We start from the raw sequence: 22,007 nt of genomic DNA, 5'->3' as shown, positions 1-22,007 counted from the left end.
ATTTGGGTGGGTCATGAGGGGCCTAGTTGGTGGATCCTGATAGGGTCTAGTTGGGTGGGTCATGATGGTGTACAATTGGGTAAGTCATGGTGGGGTCTCACTGAGTGAGATGGACCTCCTGCAGGCATGTTGTTAGGTGAGGGTCCTTTCTCTTTTTCGCTGACCTTCTACTTTACCAAGCATGATGTCCTTCTCCGAGGACTGATCTCTCCTGACAACACGTCCAACGTATATGCGACGAAGTCTCGCCATCTTTGCTTCTAAGGAGCGTTCTGGTTGTGCTTATTCCAAGACAGATTTGTTTGTTCTTCTGGCAGTCTATGGTATACTCAATATGCCTCACCAACACCATAATTCAAAGGCGTCAGTTCTTCAGATTTACAACACCTGTTTTTGGGAGACACAATTCAATCTATCACAGTTATCATTTATATTCTGTTTGCAGAGCACTCACTTTTCTACCAAAATTGGCTGGGGGTTTTCTTTTGAACTCTTTTGTTACCAAATTTTTATTTAAAAACATTTTTTTTTTTTTTAATGGTGTGTGTTTTCAGTATTGGAATGCACGCATTCTGAGTGAGTTTACATTTTTGGTTGGTCGTGTGGATTTTGCTGATTCAAAACCCATTTGGAATTTTCTATATGATTTATAAATTTTGAGAAATGTGACCTGGTAATACAAGCCACCAATAAGGCACGTAGCACTGTGGCACCACTGATCTGTGGTGTGACAATATACCTGTAAAAACTAGTTTATCAAGGGCGTCTTTCCATTAGGTCACATGGGGAACCTCTGGTTTTCCAAATATGACGCAGAAAAACCAAAACGAACCCATCAGGGCTCCCTAACTATCTTTCACATGGGGAAGCCATAATTATGCTCGCAAGCCTCATCCTACAGAAATAAAGGGGAAAAAGGCAAAGGTTTACAAACCCGACACATCCAGGAAGCAGCACCTGAGCCTATTTTTCAGTGTGAATTTCTGTCTTTCCTCGATGCCTGGAATCACAGCATTTAAAGACGGCAGTGAGCTTTTAGGTCATTCCTCCCCTAGCCCACATCTCACCCCCTAACATGGGAAGGCTTTCAAAGCAAAAATCTAATCACTGTGCACTGTTCTCTTTCTTTAAGGAAGACAGAGGTGTAAATTACATTTGCAGCCTCATCTTCCTGATGTGGGCATCTCTGAGCTACTTCAAGGAAGTGACAATTTATATATTCCTTTTAGCCGGATCCAAAGCATGTGCTTTGCAGTATTTATCTGAGACGTCTCCTGCTGTGGCCAAAGACATTTCCAAACCCATAAGGATCCCTGCGTTTCAACTCGCTTTATTATAATTTTTTTTAACTCATTGCTGAAAATACTGAGATTTTTTTTAATCTGGAAAGGGCATTCTAAAAATTAATTTGGGGCCTGTGGCAGTGATACCAGATAAATAATAGAGAATGAAGTGACACGAAATAAAATAACAGGTCCTGCTGCTTGCGTACAGCTGCGATGCTGGGAGCTATGCCACAGGTATTTTAAATACCAAGAAGCCCTGGTGGTGCGGTAGCGAAGCGCTCGGCTGCTGACCAAAAGGTCGGCGGTTTGAACCCAGCAGACCTGGGTGGGAGAAAGACCTGGTGATCTGCTTTAGTAAAGATAAACAAAACAAAACGAAACCAATCCCGTTGTTGCCTGGGAAACCCTATGGTTCGACTCTATCCTATAGGGTCGCTACGAGTTGGAATTGACTTGATGGCAACAGGGCATTTCCAATACCAGCAGGGTCACCCATGGTGGATAGGTTTCAGTGGGGCTTCCAGATTAAGACTAGGCAGAAAGGCCTGGCAATCGACGGCAGAAAATCAGCCCATGAAAACCTTAGGGATCACAACAGAACATGGTCCATCTCGCTTGCTTCGGACATGTCATCAGGAGGGACCAGTCACTGAAGGAGGACGTCATGTTTGGTGAAGCGGAGGGGCAGTGAGGGCAAGGGAGACCCTCGGTGAGATGGACTGGCAAAATAGCTCCGGTGACGAACCCGAACGTGCTGGCGATTGTGTGAATGACGCAGGACAGGGCAGCATTTCCTTCTGTTGTAAACGGGGTCGCCATGAGTCAGAGTCGACTCAGCAGCAGCGACCTGTCTCTGCCTATTGCTTGGTGGTTAGGACACACAAACCAAGCAGAATATATTTAAACCACTTTCAGAAATGCCTGAGAGAGGACTGTTTGGTATATCTGGAACGTCTACCCTAGAGAGCGCCTCCCCGGCTGGGCAGGCCTGGTGGGTTGGTGATGTGGGCCGGGTAGCCACCCCTCCCAGACCTGGCATCTCCAGCTGGTGTCCTTGCCTCACCTGTCAGCTCTCGAGGCATCCACTGGGCTCACATGCACACCTGGCCTTCTCAGCAGCTCTAATCTCCGTTCTATCAAAGCTTACGCACCACGACTCACGCCGCCAGGCAGTTTCGGGCTCGGCTGACGCAGGAAAGAGCCTGATAAACTGCTTCCAGCTCGGTGTCAATGAGCTATGCTGCCTTGGCACTGTTCCCCTGAACGGCAGCCTTGGTAGGCACGCCTGAGAATTCGGGCTTTTTGGCCCACCACATTTGGAACACAACACAAGAGCAGCCACCTTCGAATTCTTCCCTCATGGTCCATGCACGGTCACTTAGGAAGACAGAAGAGAAATCTAATGACTTCACCCCAGAATCCGTACTCTTTATTCTTAACATAACGTCTCCTTTGCAAAAAATACCTGTAGACGGACTTCAGGACTCCTTGCTGTCGCCATAGCTGGAGATGTTGGCAGCGTTGCTGGTGATGGACCGAGAAATTCAGAGCACAATAGTGGAACGCTCCGTGAGAATTTTTTTATGCAATAAGTCTATCGATTAAAGGAAAGAAATACCTAGACTCCGAGTTTCTAGTTACTGTTAGTTGCCGTTGACTTGGCCCCTGGTTTTTGGCGACCCCACGCCCAACAAGATTGGACTGTTGGCTGATTTTCAGAAGGTTGTGACCCGTAGGGTTTTCGTCGGCTGATTTTCAGAAGTAGATCTCCAGGCCTTTCTTCCTAGTCCATCTTTAGTCTAGAAGCTCCCCTGAAACCTGTTCGGCCTCGCGGCAACCCGCAAGCCTCCACTGACGGACAGGTGGGGGCAGCTCATGAGGCGCGTTGGCCGGGAATTGAACTCGGCTCTCCCACGTGGAAGGAGAGAAGTCTAACACTGATGCCCTCTCAAGTTTTCTAGAAAATTCTGTTTCCACTCTGACATTTTTGTGACCATTTTTAGGCCTGTGCTGTTCTTGACTTCCATGTGTTCATTATGCCGACATGTGCCTCATGCCTGTTTGATGATTTGAATGTAAAATGTCAAATAACTTCATGTCGTTGTTGTTGTTAAGTGCCAACAAGCCGGTTCCGACTCATAGCGACCGCATTCACAACAGAACAAAACACTGCCCGGTGGTCCTGCGCCATCCTCTCAATCGTTGATACACTTGAGCCCGTCGTTGCAGCCACTGTGTCAATCCATCACGTTGAGGGTCTTCCTCTTTTCTGCTGACCCTGTACTTTACCAAGCATGATGTCCTTCTCCAGGGACTGATCCCTCCTGACAACATGTCCAAAGTATGGAAGACACAGTCTCGCCATCCTTGCCTCTAAGGAGCATTCTGGTTGTACTTCTTCCAAGACAGATTTGTTCTTTTTTTGGCAGTCCATGGTATATTCAGTATTCTTTGCCAACACCACGATTCGAAGGCATTAATTCTTCTTCAGTCTTCCTTATTCATTGTCCAGCTTTCTCGTGCATATGAGGCGATTAAAAATACCCTGGTTGGGGTCAGGCACACCTTAGTCCTCAAGGTGACAGTTTGCTTTTTAACACTTTTAAGAGGTCTTTTGCAGCAGATTTGCCCAATGCAATATATCGTTTGATTTTTTGACTGCTGCTTCCGTGGGTGTTGATGGTGGATCCAAGTGAAATGAAATCCTTGACAGCTTCAGTATTTTCTGTTTTTGTCATGATGGTGCCGTATTAAAGGCTCTATATAGTCTGATCTTCATCGGTAAGTGCTTTGAGTCCTCTTCGTTTTCAGTGGGCAAGCTTGTATTGTCTGCATATTGCATGAAGCAAGATTGCTAATAAGTCCTCCTCCAAACCTGACGCTGTGTTCCTCATATAGTCCAGCTTTTTGGATTATGTCTGTTGAGCACATAATCCAAGAATAAGTAAAAGGATACAACCCTGACGCACACCTTTCGTGATTTTTAAGCCTATCAGTATCCCCTTGTTCTGTCCAAACAACCGCCTCTTGATCTATGTAAAGGTTCCTCATGAGCACAATTAAGTGTTCTGGAATTCCCATTTTTTGCGATGCTATCCATAGTTTGTTATGATCCACACAGTCTAATGCCTTTGCATAGTCAATAAAACACAGGTAAACATCCTTCAGATATTCTCTGCCTTCAGCCAGGATCCATCTGACATCAGCAATGACATCCTTGGTTCCACGCCCTCTTCTGAAACCAGCCTGAATTTCTGGCAGTTCCCTGTCGATATAGTGCTGCAGCCATCTTTGAATGATCTTCAGCAGAATTTTGCTTGCGTGTGATATTAATGATATTGTTCTATAATTTCCACATTCAGTTGGATCACCTTTCTTGGGAATGGGCACAGATATGGATCTCTCCCAGTCAGTTGGCCAGGTGGCTGTCTTCCAAATTTCTTGGCATAGACGAGTGAGCACCTCCAGCACCGAGTTTGTTTGTTGAAACATCTCAGGTGATATTCCATCAATTCCTGAAGCCTTGTTTTTCACCGATGCCTTAAGAGCAGCTTGGACTTCTTCCTTCAGTACCATCGGTTCCTGATCATGTGCCACCTCCTGAAATTGGTGAATGTCAACTGATTATTTTTGGTATGATGACTGTGTATTCCTTCCATCTTCTCTTGATGCTTCCTAGATCATACAATATTTTCCCCATGGAATCCTTCACCACTGCAACTCGAGGCTTGAGTTTTTTCTTCAGTTCTTTCAGCTTGAGAAACGCCGAGCGTGTTCTTCCCTTTTGGTTTTCCATCTCCAGCTCTTTGCACATGTCATTATAATACTTTATTTTGTCTTCTCGAGAGGCCCTTTGAAATCTTCTGTTCAGTTCTCTTACTTCATCAATTCTTTCTTTTGCTTTAGCTGCTCGACGCTCAAGAGCAAGTTTCAGAGTCTCCTCTGACATTCATCTTGGTCTTTTCTTTCTTTCCTGTCTTTTCAGTGACCTCTTGCTTTCTTCATGGATGATGACCTTGATGTCATTCCACAACTCGTCTGGTCTGTGGTCACTAGTGTTCAATGCGTCAAATCTATTCGTCAGATGGCCTCTAAATTCAAGTGGGATATACTCAAGGTCATATTTTGGCTCTCGTGGACTTGCTTTGATTTTCTTCAGTTTCAGCTTGAACTTTGCATATGAGCAATTGATGGTCTGTTCCACAGTCGGCCCCTGGCCTTATTCTGACTGATGATATTGAGCTTTTCCATCGTCTCTTTCCACAGATGTAGTCAGTTTGATTTCTGTATGTTCCATCTGGCGAGGTCCATATGTATAGTCGCCGTTTATGTTGGTGAAAGAAGGTATTTGCAATGAAGAAGTAGTTGGTCTTGCAGAATTCTATCATTTGATCTCTGGCATTGTTTCTATCACCGAGGCCATATTTTCCAACTACTGATCTTCTTTGTTTTCAACTTTTGCATTCCAATCACTAGTAATTATCAAGGCATCCTGATTGCATGTTTGATCAATTTCAGACTGCAGCAGCTGATAAAAATCTTCTTATTCATCTTTGGCTCTAGTGATTGGTGCGTACATTTGAATAATAGTTGTATTAACTGGTCTTCCTTGCAGGCGTATGGATATTATCCTATCACTGACAGCGTTGTACTTCAGGATAGATCTTGAGATGTTCTTTTTGACAATGAATGCAACACCATTCGAGTTGTCATTCCCAGCATAGTAGACTGTATGATTGCTCGATTCAAAATGGCCAATACCAGTGCATTTCAGGTCACTAATGCCAAAGATATCGATGTTTATGTGTTCCATTTCATTTTGGATGATTTCCAATTTTCCTAGATTCATACTTCATACATTCCAGGCTCTGATTATTAATGGATGTTTGCAGCTGTTTCTTTTCATTTTGAATCGTGCCACATCAGCAGATGAAGGTCCAGAAAGCTTTACTCCATCCATGTCATTAAGGTTGACTCTACTTTGAGGAGGCAGCTCTTCCCCAGTCATCTTCTGAGTGCCTTCCAACCTGGGGGGCTCATCTGCCAGCACTATATCAGAAAATGTTCCGCTGCTATTCATAAGGTTTTCACTGGCTAATGCTTTTCAGAAGTAGACTGCCGGGTCCTTCTTCCTAGTCTGTCTTAGTCTGGAAGCTCAGCTGAAACCTGTCCACCATGGGTGACCCTGCTGGTATTTGAAATACCGGTGGCATAGCTTATAGCACCCTGGCAACAGGCAAGGCCCCAGAGTATGACAAACTGACAGACACATGGTGGAAATAACTTTATGCTTTTTGCAAATTCAGGCTAAAGAAAACGTATCTTAAATCGATCAGTTAAATAGACAAAAATTGCTCTGACAGTCAAATTAAACTCTAGAAGAAAGGGGCAAAGTATATATCTTAGTCTCCTAGGGCTTCTGTACCAGAAATACCACAAGTGGGTGGCTGTAAAAAACAGGAATTTATTATCTCAGCATTCAGGAGAAGTCCTCATCAAAGAGTCAGCCATGATCGACGACTCCTTGTTGGTAGTCCGGGCATTCCTTTGTTCTTTGGCTTGTAGGCAGTTGTCAGATGACATCTGTCTTGCCCCGGGTGTGTGTGTGTGTGTGTGTGTGTGTGTGTGATCTGCTTTTTTTTTTTTTTTACAACTCAGAAATGAGTAGATTTAGCACTTTTCCTACTGGGTTATAATCTGATTAACGCAACAAATAAAACCCAATTTCCATTTCAGGATCACATCCACAGGTATGATGTTGTTGTTATTAAAACCTAAACCCGTTGCCATCAAGTCGTTTCCAACTCATAGCAGACCCTATAGGACAGAGTAGAACGGCCCCATAGGGTTTCCAGGGAGTGGGTGATAGATTCGAACTGCCGACCTTTTGGTTAGTAGCCATAGCTCTTAACCACTACGCCACCGGGGCTCCATATTGTTGTCATTGGTGGCCTTCAATTCCGACTCATGGCGATCCCACTTGTGACGGAGTAGAGCTGCCCCACAGGGTTATCTTGGCTATAATTTTTAGCAAAGCAGTTTGCCAGGCCTTTCTTTCACAGCACAGCTGGGTGGAAATCAAACTGCCAACCTTTAGGTTAGTAGTCTAGGGCAAATGGTTTGCACCACCAAGGCCCCTGTTCCTCACATTTCCATTCCAACACGTGCTTCTGGGGGGGCAGGATTCCACTGGTAACACCATAAAGACCACTTATCAGAACTGTATTTTCCTGCTCATGAAAACATTTTCTGATGTTTAATGGTTTCTGGATAACCTTACCAATAATTTTATCTGTTCTCTTCCCTTTAGCTGGAAATAATGAGAGAAAATCCCAAGAAGCTGTAAGGACAATCAAGGAGGAAACTCTGAACAACAAAGGTATTGCTCGGTCCTCACATGGCTCTTTTTTTCTTGGGAGGGACACTTTGAGACTGCGTTCAGGGCTGGGGTTCAGACTTGTGGTCATGGGTCAGGGATCGCTGATGGAGAGCATGATATCAGTGCTTTTCTCCTGGGGATTGCTGTTTGCCGTTGGAAGGTGAACGGGGACACCAAGATCTAGCTGCACAGCTTAAGCGTCTGTTATTGGTTTTAGTCGCCTTTGAGTTGAGTCCGAGTTGTGGCCCCCCCCGTAGGATACCATAGAACTGCCCTGTAGGGTTTCCAAGGAGCGCCTGGTGGATACCAGCTGCCAGGTGATGTTTGGTGAGCAGGCGAGCTCTTCACCACTGTGCCACCAGAGTCCTATGTCAGATAAGAAGATGGTAAATGATTGTTTTTGGCTGCAAAGCGTGCCTGTTTGTAATGTTTAAATTTCAACAAGCTGTACTAAGTATCTCTGATTTACTGGAAGAAAGGAGGGTATAGAAAAACATTTTAACTTTTTTTTTAAAACAATTTTCTTAATTGTACTTTAGATGAAGGTTTACACAGCAAATTAGTTTCTCATTAAACAGTACACGTATTGTTTTGTGACATTGGTTAACAACCCCGTGACATGTCAGCACTCGCCCTTCTCAACCTTGGGTGCAGTATTACCAGCTTTCCTGTCCCCTGCTGCCTTCTTGCCCCTACCCCTAACTTGGTGTGTCCATTTAGTCTCATTTTGTTTTACGGGCCTGTCTAATTTTTGGCTGAAGAGTGAACCTAAGGAGGGACTTCAGTACCGAGCTACAAGGGTGTCCCAGGGCCATACTCTTGGGGTTTCTCCAGTCTCTGTCAGACCAGTAAGTCTGGTCTTTTTTTGTGAGTCTGAATTGTTTTAACTTTCCTGATGGCTTCAGTTGCCTACGTTGAGACGGAGATGTTGGTGCGGCGAGCCCTTGGATTTGAGAAGAACTTGGAGAGGCCGCCCAGGGCACAGCTGTTGCCCGATGTGTTGACTTCTAACCTCCCGGGGTGATTACTGTTACTTGAAAAAGCGGGCACAGCCCTGCTCTTCATGTTGTTGTTGTTGTTGGGTGCCATAAAGTTGATTTTGACTCATAGCAACCCTGTGTGACAGAGTTGCCCCATAGATTTTTCTTGGCCGTATGTTTATGGGAGGAGGTTGCCAGGCCTTTCTTCCGTGGCACTGCTGGGTGGGTCCCAACTGCCAACCTTTTGTTTAGCAGCCGAGCGCTTAACTGTTTGCGCCACCAGGGATCCTCAGCTCTTCATAACTGGGGACATATCAGGTGCTAATTGTTTTTCCAGTTCTAATAGCTATCATCGTTACTTGCCTTTGAGTCAGCCCCCGATTTATGGTGACCCCGTGCGCAGTGGCATGAAACGCTGCCCGGTCTTGCGCCATCCCCGTGAACCGCTGCGGATCAGATCCTTGTGAACCATGGGGTTTTCATCGGCTGATTTTCATAAGTAGATCACCAGGCCTACCTTCCTAGCCTGTCTTAGTCTGGAAGCTTCACCGAAACCTGTTCAGCATCACAGCAGCGTGTAAGCCTCCGCTGACAGACAGGTGGGGTGGTGGCTTGGAGTTCCTAGGTAGTGCAAAGGGTTACTGCTCTCAACTGCTAACCCAAAGGTTGGAGGTTAGGGCACACCCAGAGGTGCCTCGGAAGAGAGGCCTGGCAATCTACTTTGGAAAAATCAGCCGCTGAAAACCCTGCGGAGCACAGTCCTACTCGGACACATATGGGGTCACCACGAGTCCGTGTTGACACCGCAGCAACTGGGTTACGTATTGTTACGTGCATAATAATATACTATTACCATTCACATGACAAGCTGATTACCATACCCAAAACCAAACCTGTTGCAATCGAGTGGATTCCGACTCATAGCGACCCTATAGGACAGAGTAGAACTGCCCCATAGAGTTTCCAAGGAGCGCCTGGTGGATTCGAACTACTGACCTTTTGGTTAGCAGCCGTAGCACTTAACCACTGTGCCACCAGGGTTTCCGTAATTACCATACGGGACACAGTTATGTCTAAGTACCCGTTACGCCTCTGGCCTACCCTTTTTCTTCCCTTCCCTTTTCTGTGCTTAACCCTTTTTTTATTAGCTCTTGGCTCAATGCTGTAGCCTCTTTACTTTCTAGCACCTTCTGCCTTGAAAGGCCTGGTCAGTTGAGATCATTCTGGGGTGAGCGGGGGGCTACACACAGACCGAAGTACCGCTGACTGAGCTCTCGGGATTATAATTTTATGGCTGCTGGTGGGAGCTAGCCCGAAAGGGTTTCCAAGGGAAGAGTTTCCACACTTTGTCATTGTTTATCCATGATGCCAACACTTTTATTACCCCTGAGTCATTATCTGCTGATAAAAGAGATCTTACTTAGGAACAAACCATCTTGTTAATTTACTGACAACTCCCCCGCCAAAGACAACAAAAACAAAGACAGAACGGGATCACAGGATGGGACCAATAGATGCATTTTAGTTCAATCATATATAGGAGACCAAGTGAGCAACTGCTGCCCAGAAGAAAACAGGAGAAGGCAGGAAGGGACAGGAAGAGTGGACGAATGAACGTGGGGAGCCCGGGGTGGAAAGGAGGAGAGTGCTGTCCCATTGTGGGGATCGCAACCAGTGTTACAAAATAATTTGTGTATACATCCTTGAAGGAGAAACTAATTTGTGCTATAAACTTTCACCTAAAGGACAATAAAATTAAAAAAAAAGGCTCACAGGAGAATAATGCCCAAGTTAACACAAATGAAATGGGAATAGATAATGACTGAAATACTTTTAAAAGTACAAAAACCAATTGCCCTCGAGTCCGTTTCAACTCATGACGACCCGTGTGTGTTAGGGTAGAACTGTGCTCCATAGGGTTTTCTTTCTTTTTTTTTCTCATTCAAAAATGTATGCACAAATTGTTTTGTGACATTGGTTGCGGTCCCCGCAATGTGTCAGCACTCTCCCCCTTTCTCTTTCTACCCCGGATTCCCCATGTTCATTCGTCTAGTTCTCCGGTCCCTTCCTACCTTCTGGTCTTTGCTTTTGGGCAGGAGTTGCCCATTTGGTCTTGTAGACTTGATTGAACTAAGGAGCACATTCCTTACGTGTGTTATTGTTTGTTTTATAGGCCTGTCTAATCTTGTGCTGAAAGGTGGGCTTCGGTTCTGAGCGAGCAGGGTTCCATAGGGTTTTTAGTGGCTGATCTTTTGGAAATAGATAGCCAGGCCTTTCTTCCAAGGTGCCTCTCTGGGTGGACTTGAACCTCCAACCTTTGCGTTAGCAGCTGAGCGTGATCACCATTTGGGCCTGTCTTGGACTCCCAAGTTCACCAGAGACTCCTGGACATCATGGAGGGATCATCGAAACGTGTGACCCAGACCCTAAATTCTCAGCATGCTCAGGCTAAAAACAGACAGACGTGTTGTCTGTCCTGGTCTTTCAAAGGTGAAAGGGGTCCTTCTCAGTGCACCTCTGTTTTTCACCATTAAGGGTGACCATCCCTAACGCAGCTCTTTCGTAAGGCCGTATTGCCGGACCTAGCTTGCGCCATCTCCGTTTGGGTCTACCTGTTTGATCGAGGTGCCTTTATCTCATTCTTAATTCGTTTTTGCTTTTGTTGAAGTAAAACAGTGCTCCACCCGTCGTAGGCTTGTTGCTGGTCAAGGAAGTAAATGGTGTGCCCTTATTTGTGAGACAGGTTCACTGTGGAAAAAACATCGTTGCGAATCCTAATTGGTGGTTACACGTATGTGAAACACTTAACATTTGTGACAACAGAAGACACTGCCAGGCCGGCCATGAGTCTGTACAATTGACAATAAAGCTAATTATAGAGCTAGAAAAATGTACCCAACCCGAGAGTCAGTTGTTTTTGTTAGTGGCCATCGAGTCAGCTCCGAGTCATGGTGACCCCATGCACAACAGAACTCAACGCGGCGTGGTCCTGTGCCATCTTCGCAGTCGTTGGCAATGCCTGAGTCCACCGTTGTGGCCACTGTGTATTTTGAGTGCCTTCCAACCTAGGGGGCTTATCTTCCGGCTCTATATCACACAGTGTTTTGTTGTGATCCATAGGGTTTTCATTGGCTGATTTTCACAAGTAGATTGCCAGGCCTTTCTTCCTAGTCTCCTTTAGTCTGGAAACACTGCTGAAATCCGTCCACCACGGGTGGCCCTGCTGACACAGGTAATCCCCAACTTATGATGGGGTTTCGTTCCAACGACTAAGTCAGTAGTGAGTCAATTCTGAAGTAAGTCGAATACCTCATTTTGTTTTTTTAGATTATCAGCCTCTTTATAAATCCTTTTGGAGCCCTGGTAGTGTAGTGGTTACTAGGAATAGCACTTATGACCCCCCCTTTTTTTTTAATACATCATACTGTTAGTTAAGAGCTTGGCAGCTAGCCAGAAGGTTGGCAGTTCAAATCCACCAGCTGCTCCTTGGAAACCCTATGGGGCAGGTCTACTCTGTCTTATAAAAAAAAAAAAACTCTGTCTTATAGGATTGCTCTTAACTTGTGTTTGGGCATTAGAAATATTACGTCTGAAAATGATAACATCAGCAAATTACACGCTGCAACATTGCATGTAGTACGTACTACTAACGATACCAAAACGCATCACCGTCAAGTCAGTTCCGACTCTTAGCGACCCTATAGGACAGAGCAGAACTGCCCCATAGGGTTTCCAGGAAGCAGCTGGTGAATTTGAACTGCCAACCTTTTGGCTAGCAGCTGAGCACTTAACTAATGATATAATATAAAAAAAAAAAAAAGAAGGGTCGTAAGCCTGGTTCGTAGTAACTCGAATCCGTCGTGAGTCGGGGACTACCTGCATCTGAAATGCCGGTGGCATAGTACCAGCAACACAGCAACATGGAAGCTACCACAAAACCAGAATACCCAACGCCATTAAGTCAGCTCCGACTCACAGTGACCCTATAGGATAGAGTAGAACTGCCCCATGTTTTTTTAGGTTCCTTTATGGAAGCAAACTGCCACATCTTTCTCCTGAAGAGTGGCTCCTGGGTTTGAACCACTGACCTTTTGGTTGGCAGCCGAGCACTTAACCACTGCACCACCAGGGCTCCTTATACGTGCCCTTCCTGACACATTAAGAATCTCTATTTCCTGGTCTCTGTCATTAAACAGGAGAGAACTCATTTCTTGAATGGAGACCCATCTTGAGGCAAGTAGACTCCCAGAATCTTTCTTCTACCCACAAACTCTGATTTTGTGGAATCATTTTTAGGGAGCTTGGTGAATTTGGAAAAACCATCATTTGAGTTGAGCCCCTGGGTGGTGTAGACGGTTAAGCTCTAGGCTGCTAACAGAAAGGTTGGCAATTCGAGTCCCTCCAGATGTACCTCGGAAGAAAGGCCTGGCAGTCTCCTTCATAAAAACCAGCCATTGAAAACCCTGTGGAGTGCAGTTCTACTCACACACATGGGGGCGGCATGGGTCAGGATCAACTCGAAGCCGACTGGTTATCTGGTTATAATTTGAGGGAATGTTGATTGCACAGAGTCCTCGAGACTTGATTTCTATAGCAGAGTTGGTATCACAGAACTCGATGGGTATTTGTTGTCGATACCCGTCGTTGTCAAGTTGATTCTGACTGACAGCGACCCTAGAGTACAGAGCAGAACTGCCCCACAGGGTTTCCGAGGAGCGCCTGGAGGATTCGAACTGCGGACCTTTTGGCAAGCAGCTGAGCTCTGAACCGCTGCGCCACCGGGGCTCCTTACTGGCCAGTAGGTAATAACATTCACTCCCAAGTGATCTTTTAGCAGTATTCTTGGTGCATCTGTAAGGTCTGCACACACCAGAGCGCCTTTGTCTTCCTCCTTTAACCTAAGGTAACCCTTATTGACTCTTTCATTTTGCATATTCCGGTTCTTGTTTTCTTCCACTTTTAGGTTTAGCGTCCGGATTTAACCCTTTCGCGCCCAGTGGTACATATAGCAACCATGAACATTTCCAGCCTCTGGGGTTTATTGGGAAGCTGCGAAAGGCAGGGACCTTTATGACTGTTTGAAACTGAACAGGCGAGTGTCACAAATTACTGTTTGTACAGGGTATTGTATGAGGGTCTGAATTTTTGTTGCGAAAATGGAAATTTTGAAAATTTTTATGTGACACGTATGTACCGATAGACCCTGGTGAGGACTCGGGTCTAATTAGCAGTACTTCCTATGTACCACTAAATACTTAGGGGAGGCTTGTGGGAGGGGGCAAGGAAAAAAAAAATCCATACTACCTACCAAAGATTCAGACACATTCAGCGATTCAGCCAGCTTGCAGTAACGAAAACACATGGTATCAGCAAAAAAAAAACCTCGAAGCAGAAAATAATTGGATCACCAAAGGGTTAACCAGTAAGCAGACATGCTGTCTCAGTCACCTAGTGCTGCTATAACAGAAATACCACAAGTGGGTGGCTTTAGCAAACAAGTTTATTCTCTCAAGGTCTAGGAGGCTGTAAGGCCAAATTCAGGGCTCCAGCTCCAGGGGAAGGCCTCTCTCTGTTGGCTCTGGGGGAAGGTCCTTGTCATCAATCTTCCCCTGGTCTAGGAGCTTCTCAGTGCAGGGACCTGGGGTCCAAAGGACACGCTTTGCTCCCGCCTCTTCTTTCTTCTTAGTGTGAGGTCCCCCTCCTCTCTGCTGGCTTCTGTCTTTTATATCTCAAAAGAGACTGATCACAGACACGACCTGATCTTGTAGATCACGTCCTGCCTCGTTAATGTCACAGAGGTTAGGATTTACAACAGCTAGAATAATCACCCCAAATGAGAAATGGTGAACAGCCACAGACAGGTGATTTCCTGTGGGTACTGGCTGACTGAGAGGGTCCTCCAGACTTTCCCGGAGGACAGTAAGGATGCGCACAGGCCACTTTATGAAAGTTTAATTTGCTGTCGCAGCTCTTGGCAGGCTCCTTATGTTGAAGGGCCTGCATTTCCCAGGGCTGTGATGACCGATTTCACCTTCTGAAGCTCTCAGTGATTTCCCCCCAAGGCGAGCTCCCTGAGAGAGCTGTCGTCTGTCCAGTTTCCTTACAGACAGAGGTGGACAGATGCCATCGTGTTAACTCCGACTCATGGTGACCTTATGTACGACAGAACGAAACGTTGCCCAGTTCTGCGTCGTCCTCACGATCACCGGCATTTTCAAATCCGTGGTTGTGGCTGTCGTGCCAATCCACCTCACCGAGGGTCTCCCTCGCCCTGGCCGGCCCTCTACTTCCACAAACGTGATGTCCCTCTCCAGCGATCGATCCCTCTGGGTGTCATGTCAGACAGTGTTCTCTTGTGATCCATACCTAAAACCAAACCAAGCCTGTTGCTGTCGAGTCAATTCTGACTTATTGCGACCCTATAGGACACAGTAGAACTGCCCCATAGGGTTTCCAAGGAGTGCCTGGTGGATTTGAACTGCTGACCTTTTGGTTAGCAGCCGAGCTCTTAACCACTGTGCCACCAGGCCTTCTTGTGATCTACAGGGCTTTCATTAGCTGGTTTTGAGACAGGGGTACCGGCTGGAGGTGCCAGGCCTGGGAGGGGTGGCTGCCAGCCCACATCGCCGACCCACCAAGGAGGCTCTCTCTAGGGCAGACGCACAGTGAAAAGTTGTTACTGACCAGTCCTTTCTCAGGCATTCCTGGATCTGGTTTAAATATACTCTGTTTGGTTTACCTGCTCTAACCACCAAGCAATAGGCAGAGACAGGCCGCTGCTGCTCAGTCGCCTCTGACTCATGGCGACCCCGTTTACAACAGAAGGAAACGCTGCCCGGTCCTGCGCCATCCTCACAGTTGTCAGCATGTCTGGGTTGGTTGTTAGAGCTGCCTTGTCAATCCATCTCTCCGAGGGTCACTGGCCGTCTGCTTCACCAAACGTGACGTCCTTCCCCAGCGGTTGATCCCTCCTGATGACACGTCCAAAGCAAGCGAGACGGACCGTGTTCTGTTGTGGTCCGTAAGGTTTTCATGGGCCGATTTTTGGAAATAGATCTCCAGGCCTTTCTTCCTAGTCTGTCTTAGCCTGGAAACTCCACTGAAACTTGCCCACCATGCGTGACCCTGCCGGTATTTAAAACTCTGGTGGCATACTTCCAGCATCCCAGCAACACGCAAGCCACCACAGTACGACAAACTGATAGATGGGGGGTGCCTGGTTGTCTTAGGCCCTCTACAAATACTCGCATGAATTAAAAAATTCTACAGGAGGAATTTTCATTCTCGTATTGCCTGCAAAATTCTTTCTCCCACTGGTAACGTCTGTACTCATTTGACTCTCCACCATATTGGTGGTGGTTTTGTTCTTGTGGGTTATCTCATCACTTTTCTTTCATTTGTGGAGGTAGGGTTATCCCGGGGCGAATTCATTTCCATCAGTTCCTTGGAACAAATCTCGGGATGCTCCGTGCTTTTAAACTACATAATTAGAGATGACTCCCGTATCACAGCCTCAGGGCTGTTGTTAGTTGCTGTCAAGTCAGTTCCGACTCACGGCGACCCCATGCACGCCAGGATGAAACGTCGCCTGGTCCTGTGCCGTCTTCGCAGTCGTTGGCCTGCTCGAGAACCGTAGTTGCAGCCACTGTGTATTTGAGTCCCTTCCAACCTAGGGGGCTCGTCTTCCAGCTCTATATCTGACACTGTTCTGTTGTGATCCGTAGGGTTTTCATTGGCTGATTTTCAGCAGTAGATCTCCAGGTCTTTCTTCCTCGTCTTAGTCTGGAAGCTCCGCTGAGACCTGTCTGCCACGGGTGACCCTGCTGGTATTTGAAATTTCAGTGGTACAGTTTCCGGCATCGCAGCAACATGCGAGCCACCACAGCATGACAGACTGACAGACAGGCGATGGTCCTTCTGTGTAACTCTGCTTTTCTGCTCTGTCTCTTTTGACACCTTTCTGTGTTAACAGACAGGAGGAGTTATTTTTGTGGCTCCATTCTCTTCCATGGTTTGGGTGTGCCTCAGGTATTCGATGGATCTTTTCCATACCTGGGAATACTTTCTGCACTCAAATTTTTGCCCTTTGAACACGTGTCCACTTCCCCTACTAAAATAGCTTCTGAAAAGTGGACAATACATGTCTAAAGGTGTGTGCTTTCCCCGGCAGTCAACACATGTGGGCAAAGGCTCCAGGAACCCAGCACCAGGGTCTGCTGCCCCCAGTCATCCCTGGGTGGATCCATTTCTTATCTGGATGTTCTCCATGTCGAACAATTAATTTGGCAACAATTTTGCCGCTTGTCGTTCCCCTAAAAGCCCCCTGGGCCTCCGGAGGAATGGCAAGTACAAGGTGCACCCAAGAACGTCAGATACCCAGAAGGCAACACCTCCTCTCTGGAGCCCCAGGTCGGGATGGCTCCCCGCCTGCCTTATCGGCGTTCCATCTCGGCGTGTCCTGACGTACACTTTCTACCTTGAAAGTCACCTAGAAATTCTTGGCAGGTCACACCTCGGGATAGGCTCAGCTCTTTCCTTTGCTCCAGCACAATCAATCCAGTGGCCTAATGTCAGGGACATGCCTGGGTGTGTGCAGGACGGTTCACTGCCAGTTTTAAGTGCCTGGCAAGGCCCCCCTCCGGCCCCCACCCTTGATCATTTGCCTGCTAACTACCCCGGGTGAGGGCTTGGCCAAAGGATGTTTGCCCTGACTCATTTTTTGGTGTTCCCATTTCCAGTGCCCGGTTGATGTTTGCGTGTTCAGCATCTCTATGGGAAACATAAGGTTGGCGGTTCGAACCCACCCAAAGGAGCCAAGGAAGAAAGAGCTGGCAACCTGCTTCCATAAAGATTATAGCCAAGAAAACCCTGTGGAGCACACTTTGCCTCTGTAACACATGGGGCTGCCATGAGTCAGAATGGGCTCAACAGCAATGGTTTTTTTTTAAATGAGAGAAACAACAAGGAGGTTGGTGGGAAAGATCAGGTCGGCTGGGACTTCCTAAATTTCCTGCCTTATAGCTGCCTTTTACTCTCTGTTTCCTGGGAACAGACCGTCTCAGACAGCCTCACCTTACCCAGTGGCCCTCCACTGGGGCCATATAAAAAACCTTATGCAGTGGAGTCGATTCCGACTCACAGTGACCCTAGAGGACGGTGAACTTCTGCTCTGACACACATGGGGGGCCCCCTCAAGTTGGCGTTCCCTCGATGGAAACTGGCTTGGATTTGGGAGTTTTTATTTTCTTCCGGGGAAACCCTGGTGACGTCGTGGTTAAGTGCTGTGGCTTCTGACTAAAAGGTTGGCAGTTTGAATCCACCAGGCGCACCTTGGAAACTCTACAGGGCAGTTCTTCTCTGTCCTATAGAGTAGCTATGAGTTGGAATCGACTTGATGACAGTGGGTTTGGTTTTTTTAATTTTTTACTCTTCTTCCCTTGGAGTATAAGACTGAGGGCTTCTCCTGTTTAGCTCAGCCGGCCAGGTCACCCAGGGGATGCCTAATAAGTGCGGGGAGAGGAATTACTGATTTCTGCGTGATCCGCTTAGCGAAGGCGGCCCGTTGGGGACATTTTTCAATTCCACATGTAATGAGGACTTTGGTTGTTTTACAAGTTAATTACCCAGAAGATTATCGAGTGGTTTTACTGGCACATATTATATGCACAATTTAACAGATAAGAAGGAATGAGAGTCCTTAAAGGAGAAATAATGGCAGTGTCAGCGCAGAGATACTCATATCCCAGCCCCTTTTCTGCTTTCTCGCTGTGAAAGTGGACTCAAGTACTGGAAACCCAGAGCCCATCTAAACCAGGTGCCCTGAAGAGCGCCCCACACACACCCTACACCCTACTGCTCCAAGGAATGACGCCCGCAAGCAGCAAACACCTTGTTTTAGTCATCTAGTGCTGCTATAACAGAAATACCACAAGTGGGTGGCTTTCACAAGCAAAAGTTTGTTCTCCCACAGTCTAAGAGGCTAGGTGTCCAAATTCAGGGTGCCAGCTCCAGGGGAAGGCTTTCTCTCTCTGTCGGCTCTGGAGGAAGGTCCTTGTCATCAATCTTCCCCTGGCCTAGGAGCTTCCCAGCACAGGGACCCCAGGTCCAAAGGACGTGCTATTCTCCTGACTCTTGTTTCTTGGTGGTAGGAGGTCCCCCTGTCTCTTTGCTCACTTCTCCCTTTTATATCTCAAAAGAGAATGACTCAAGATACAACCTGATCTTGTAGATGGAGTCCAGCCTCATTAACATAACTGCCTCTAATCCCATCTCATTAATATCATAGAGGCAGGATTTACAATACAAAGGAAAATCACATCACGTGATGAAATGGTGAACAGTCACACAATCCTGGGAATCTTGGCCAAGCCAAGTTGACACACATTTTGGGGGGACACAGTTCAATCCATAACACACCTCTGTGGGAAAGCCTGTCTTTGTCAGCTCTTTCCCAATTGCATCTTGAGAAATGGGCCCCTTTTGTATCAGTCAGGGGTCCTGAGAGAACTAGAACCAGCAGGATATCGATACATGGTGGCTCAGTGGTAGAATCCTCTCCTTCCATGCGGGGGACCCGGGTTTGATTCCTGTCCAGTGCTCCTCACGTGCAGCCACCACCGTCTGTCAGTGGGGGGCTTGCGTGTTGCTATGATGCTGAATAGGTTTCAGTGGAGCTTCCAGACTAAGACTAGGAAGAAAGGCCTGTTGATGTATTTTCTTAAATCAGGCAACGGAAACCCTATGGATCACAACAGTCTGGTCTCACATCGATCATGGGGTTGGTGCAGGACGGGGCAGCACTTCGTTCTGTTGTGCATGGGGTCGCTGTGAGTCGGGGGCCTACTGCACGGCAGCTGACAGCAAGAGTGGGTGCGAAGGGGTATCTCATTGCGATTTTAATTTGTCAGCAGGTATTCTTTTAATAAAACCGGATATGCTTGGTTTCTGTCCGTAAGGAATTTGTGTTTTACCAAAAACCAAACCCGTTGCCATCGAGTCGATTCCGACTCCTGGTGACCCTAGAGGACAGAGTAGGACTGCCCCATGGGATTTCCCAGGCTGTCATCTCTCCGGAAGCAGACTGCCACACCCTTCTCCCGAGAAGCAGCTGGTGGGTTCCAACTGCAGCCTTTCGGTTAGCAGCCCAGTGCTTCAACCTCTGCGCCACCAGAGCTCCTTTACGTTCTACCAGGAGAGCTGTATTAATCCAGTTAACAGCACACTTATCTGAGTCGGCGGAATTGTAATCAACCTTCCGAAGGCTGTCAGTGCCAGCCAACGTTCCTGAAAGACTTAGGCGCACTGCCTGGTCTCCCTCCTGGCCGGCCCCCCGCGCCTCCTAGCTGCCCCACGTGCAGCCCCTCTCCACGTTTTGTCTTAGCGTCCCGACTCCACACCTTTGTCCAGATCTCCTACCAGCTGGACCTCTCTGCCTGCCCAGCACGTTCAGGTCTGAAGGCAGCATCGGCACCTCCCTGTTTTGGTCAGTGGTGCCCCCATCCGCCCAGCGGTCCAGGCTAGACCCTGGGGTTTTCTCTCATGGTTCTTCCAGACACTGTCCCTCTTGCTATCCCTAACCAGTACTTGAGCCCTCTGCTTCTGCTTCTTAAATATCTATGAACAACGCTCGTTCCCGTTTCTGTCATGGCCAGCCCCTCTCCATGGGACAGCTGTCTGTTACCTGGGCCACAGTACAGGCACCTAGCTGGCCTCCAAGCTTCCAGGCTTGGAGAATAACTTTGTGGATCAGAATCAGCATATAGCCAATGTGGGGAGGGACCCTGTCCCCGCCTTCTCACTTCATCATCTCTGACACCAGCCACCCGCCCAGCTCTCTCTCTATCTGTGCACCTAGCCACCTGGAGCGGGGTGGCTCTCACGGGTTGAAAGGACGCCATCCTTCAGACCACCAAATAGGCAGACGCCAGGTGCGAGCTGGGGAACGCACACGACACCCTCGTGTTCATCTGCCGACTCCCCGTTCTCCACTGGGTTTGATGATTCGCGGCAATAACTCACGGAAACCACAGGAAGTACAGTGCTTACTGTGATTGTAGATTTATCACAGCCAAAGGATACACCTCTGGAAAACACCTTGTACGTTGTAGGGTCTCAACGGGTGACAGCTACTGCGATGATGATGGTGATGGTGGTGATGGTGATGATGAGGTGAGGATGGTGATGTTGAAGATGATGGTGTTGGTGATAATGGCGTTGATTATGGCGATGATGATGAAGATGGTGCTGGTGATGGTGAGGATGATGATGATTGCTGCTTTCTTACCCACCGTCGCCATCACATACGACCACAGAATTGTGGAGGTGACGCTTAGAGAAGGCGATGACCTCCCTGGGGGTGTCCGGCTACCTGGCAGCACTGACGGCCTCGTGTCCATCCCCCTCATCTTGCTTCCCACTGGGCCACAGGAGATGCCCATTAACCGTGCGGTTTGCTGCGCCTTGGGTTGTAATCATATTTAATTTAAGACAGTTGTCAGGATGGACACCCTGAGAAATAAATCACAGCTGTCCGTTTGACCTTGAATGTGTATTTCTCTTAGTGTTCAAGCCTTCTCCCTTGGGCTGAAGTTCTCCAACTGTTGTTCTAACCGAGAGTATAGTGTTTTCCTCAGATCCAACCAGAAAGGAATTAATTCATGTCCAAACCTGAGTTTCCGTGGATACCATTGTCTCTTGATAAGGAGGTTTCCGGTACAGAAAAATTATCTAAAAACACTGTTGTTATTCTTTGGAAGTAGATAGCCAGGCCTTTCTTCCGAAGTGCCTCTGGGTGGGCTTGAACCTCACTTTTGCATAGAACGTTCATCACACATAGTCACCCTGGAACCTGGATGCTTTGTGCCGGTTGTCAGGGCAACAAAAAATAACCAACTCCTCGGTCACCTGGGAGCTCTCTTACATTAGAACTGCACTTGTAATCTCCGCTCCATTTTTCTCGTGGCTGCGAGTTGCACGTGCTAGAGCGCTCCTTGTCAAGGAAAGTGACTGCCTCGCAGGTGACGTCCGCATGTGGCCACATAGGTCCTCCTCCAAGAACAGCCTGAAGGTTGTAAAGGGGCCCAGGGAACGGTGTCCTCCCTGGAGCCTTGTTTTACCCAGATCCCAATCGTGAGAATTCCAGAAAGCAAATCCTTCTGCCAGAGCTCCCTGGAGGAAGTGCTCTCTGAGAAGGAAACCTGGTGAACATGGGCTGACCGACTGTGGTCACATCGACTCCGACTCACGGCGCCCCCGTGCGCTCCATGGGATTTTCAAGGGCAGGTTTTTCAGAAGTAGATTGCCTGGCCTTTCCTCCTAAACACCTCTGAGTGGACTCAAACCAAATACTAATTAACTACCTGA

The 22,007-nt window shown here is 47.4% G+C and overlaps 1 protein-coding gene across 2 annotated transcripts in view; it reads left to right on the top strand.

Moving 5' to 3' along the window:
* Positions 1-22,007, top strand: part of DHRSX (dehydrogenase/reductase X-linked) — a 152,845-nt gene that overhangs the window by 46,941 nt on the left and 83,897 nt on the right. For both annotated transcript variants that reach the window (XM_064277889.1, XM_064277888.1), the window contains exon 3: positions 7,597-7,665. In XM_064277889.1, the coding sequence (XP_064133959.1) occupies positions 7,597-7,665 (69 nt within the window). The remainder of the gene's footprint in view (positions 1-7,596; positions 7,666-22,007) is intronic.

Source organism: Loxodonta africana, chromosome X, assembly GCF_030014295.1.
Source record: "Loxodonta africana isolate mLoxAfr1 chromosome X, mLoxAfr1.hap2, whole genome shotgun sequence".
In the NCBI taxonomy this organism is placed as follows: domain Eukaryota; kingdom Metazoa; phylum Chordata; class Mammalia; order Proboscidea; family Elephantidae; genus Loxodonta; species Loxodonta africana.
This window is presented reverse-complemented; position numbering and strand designations above follow the sequence as displayed.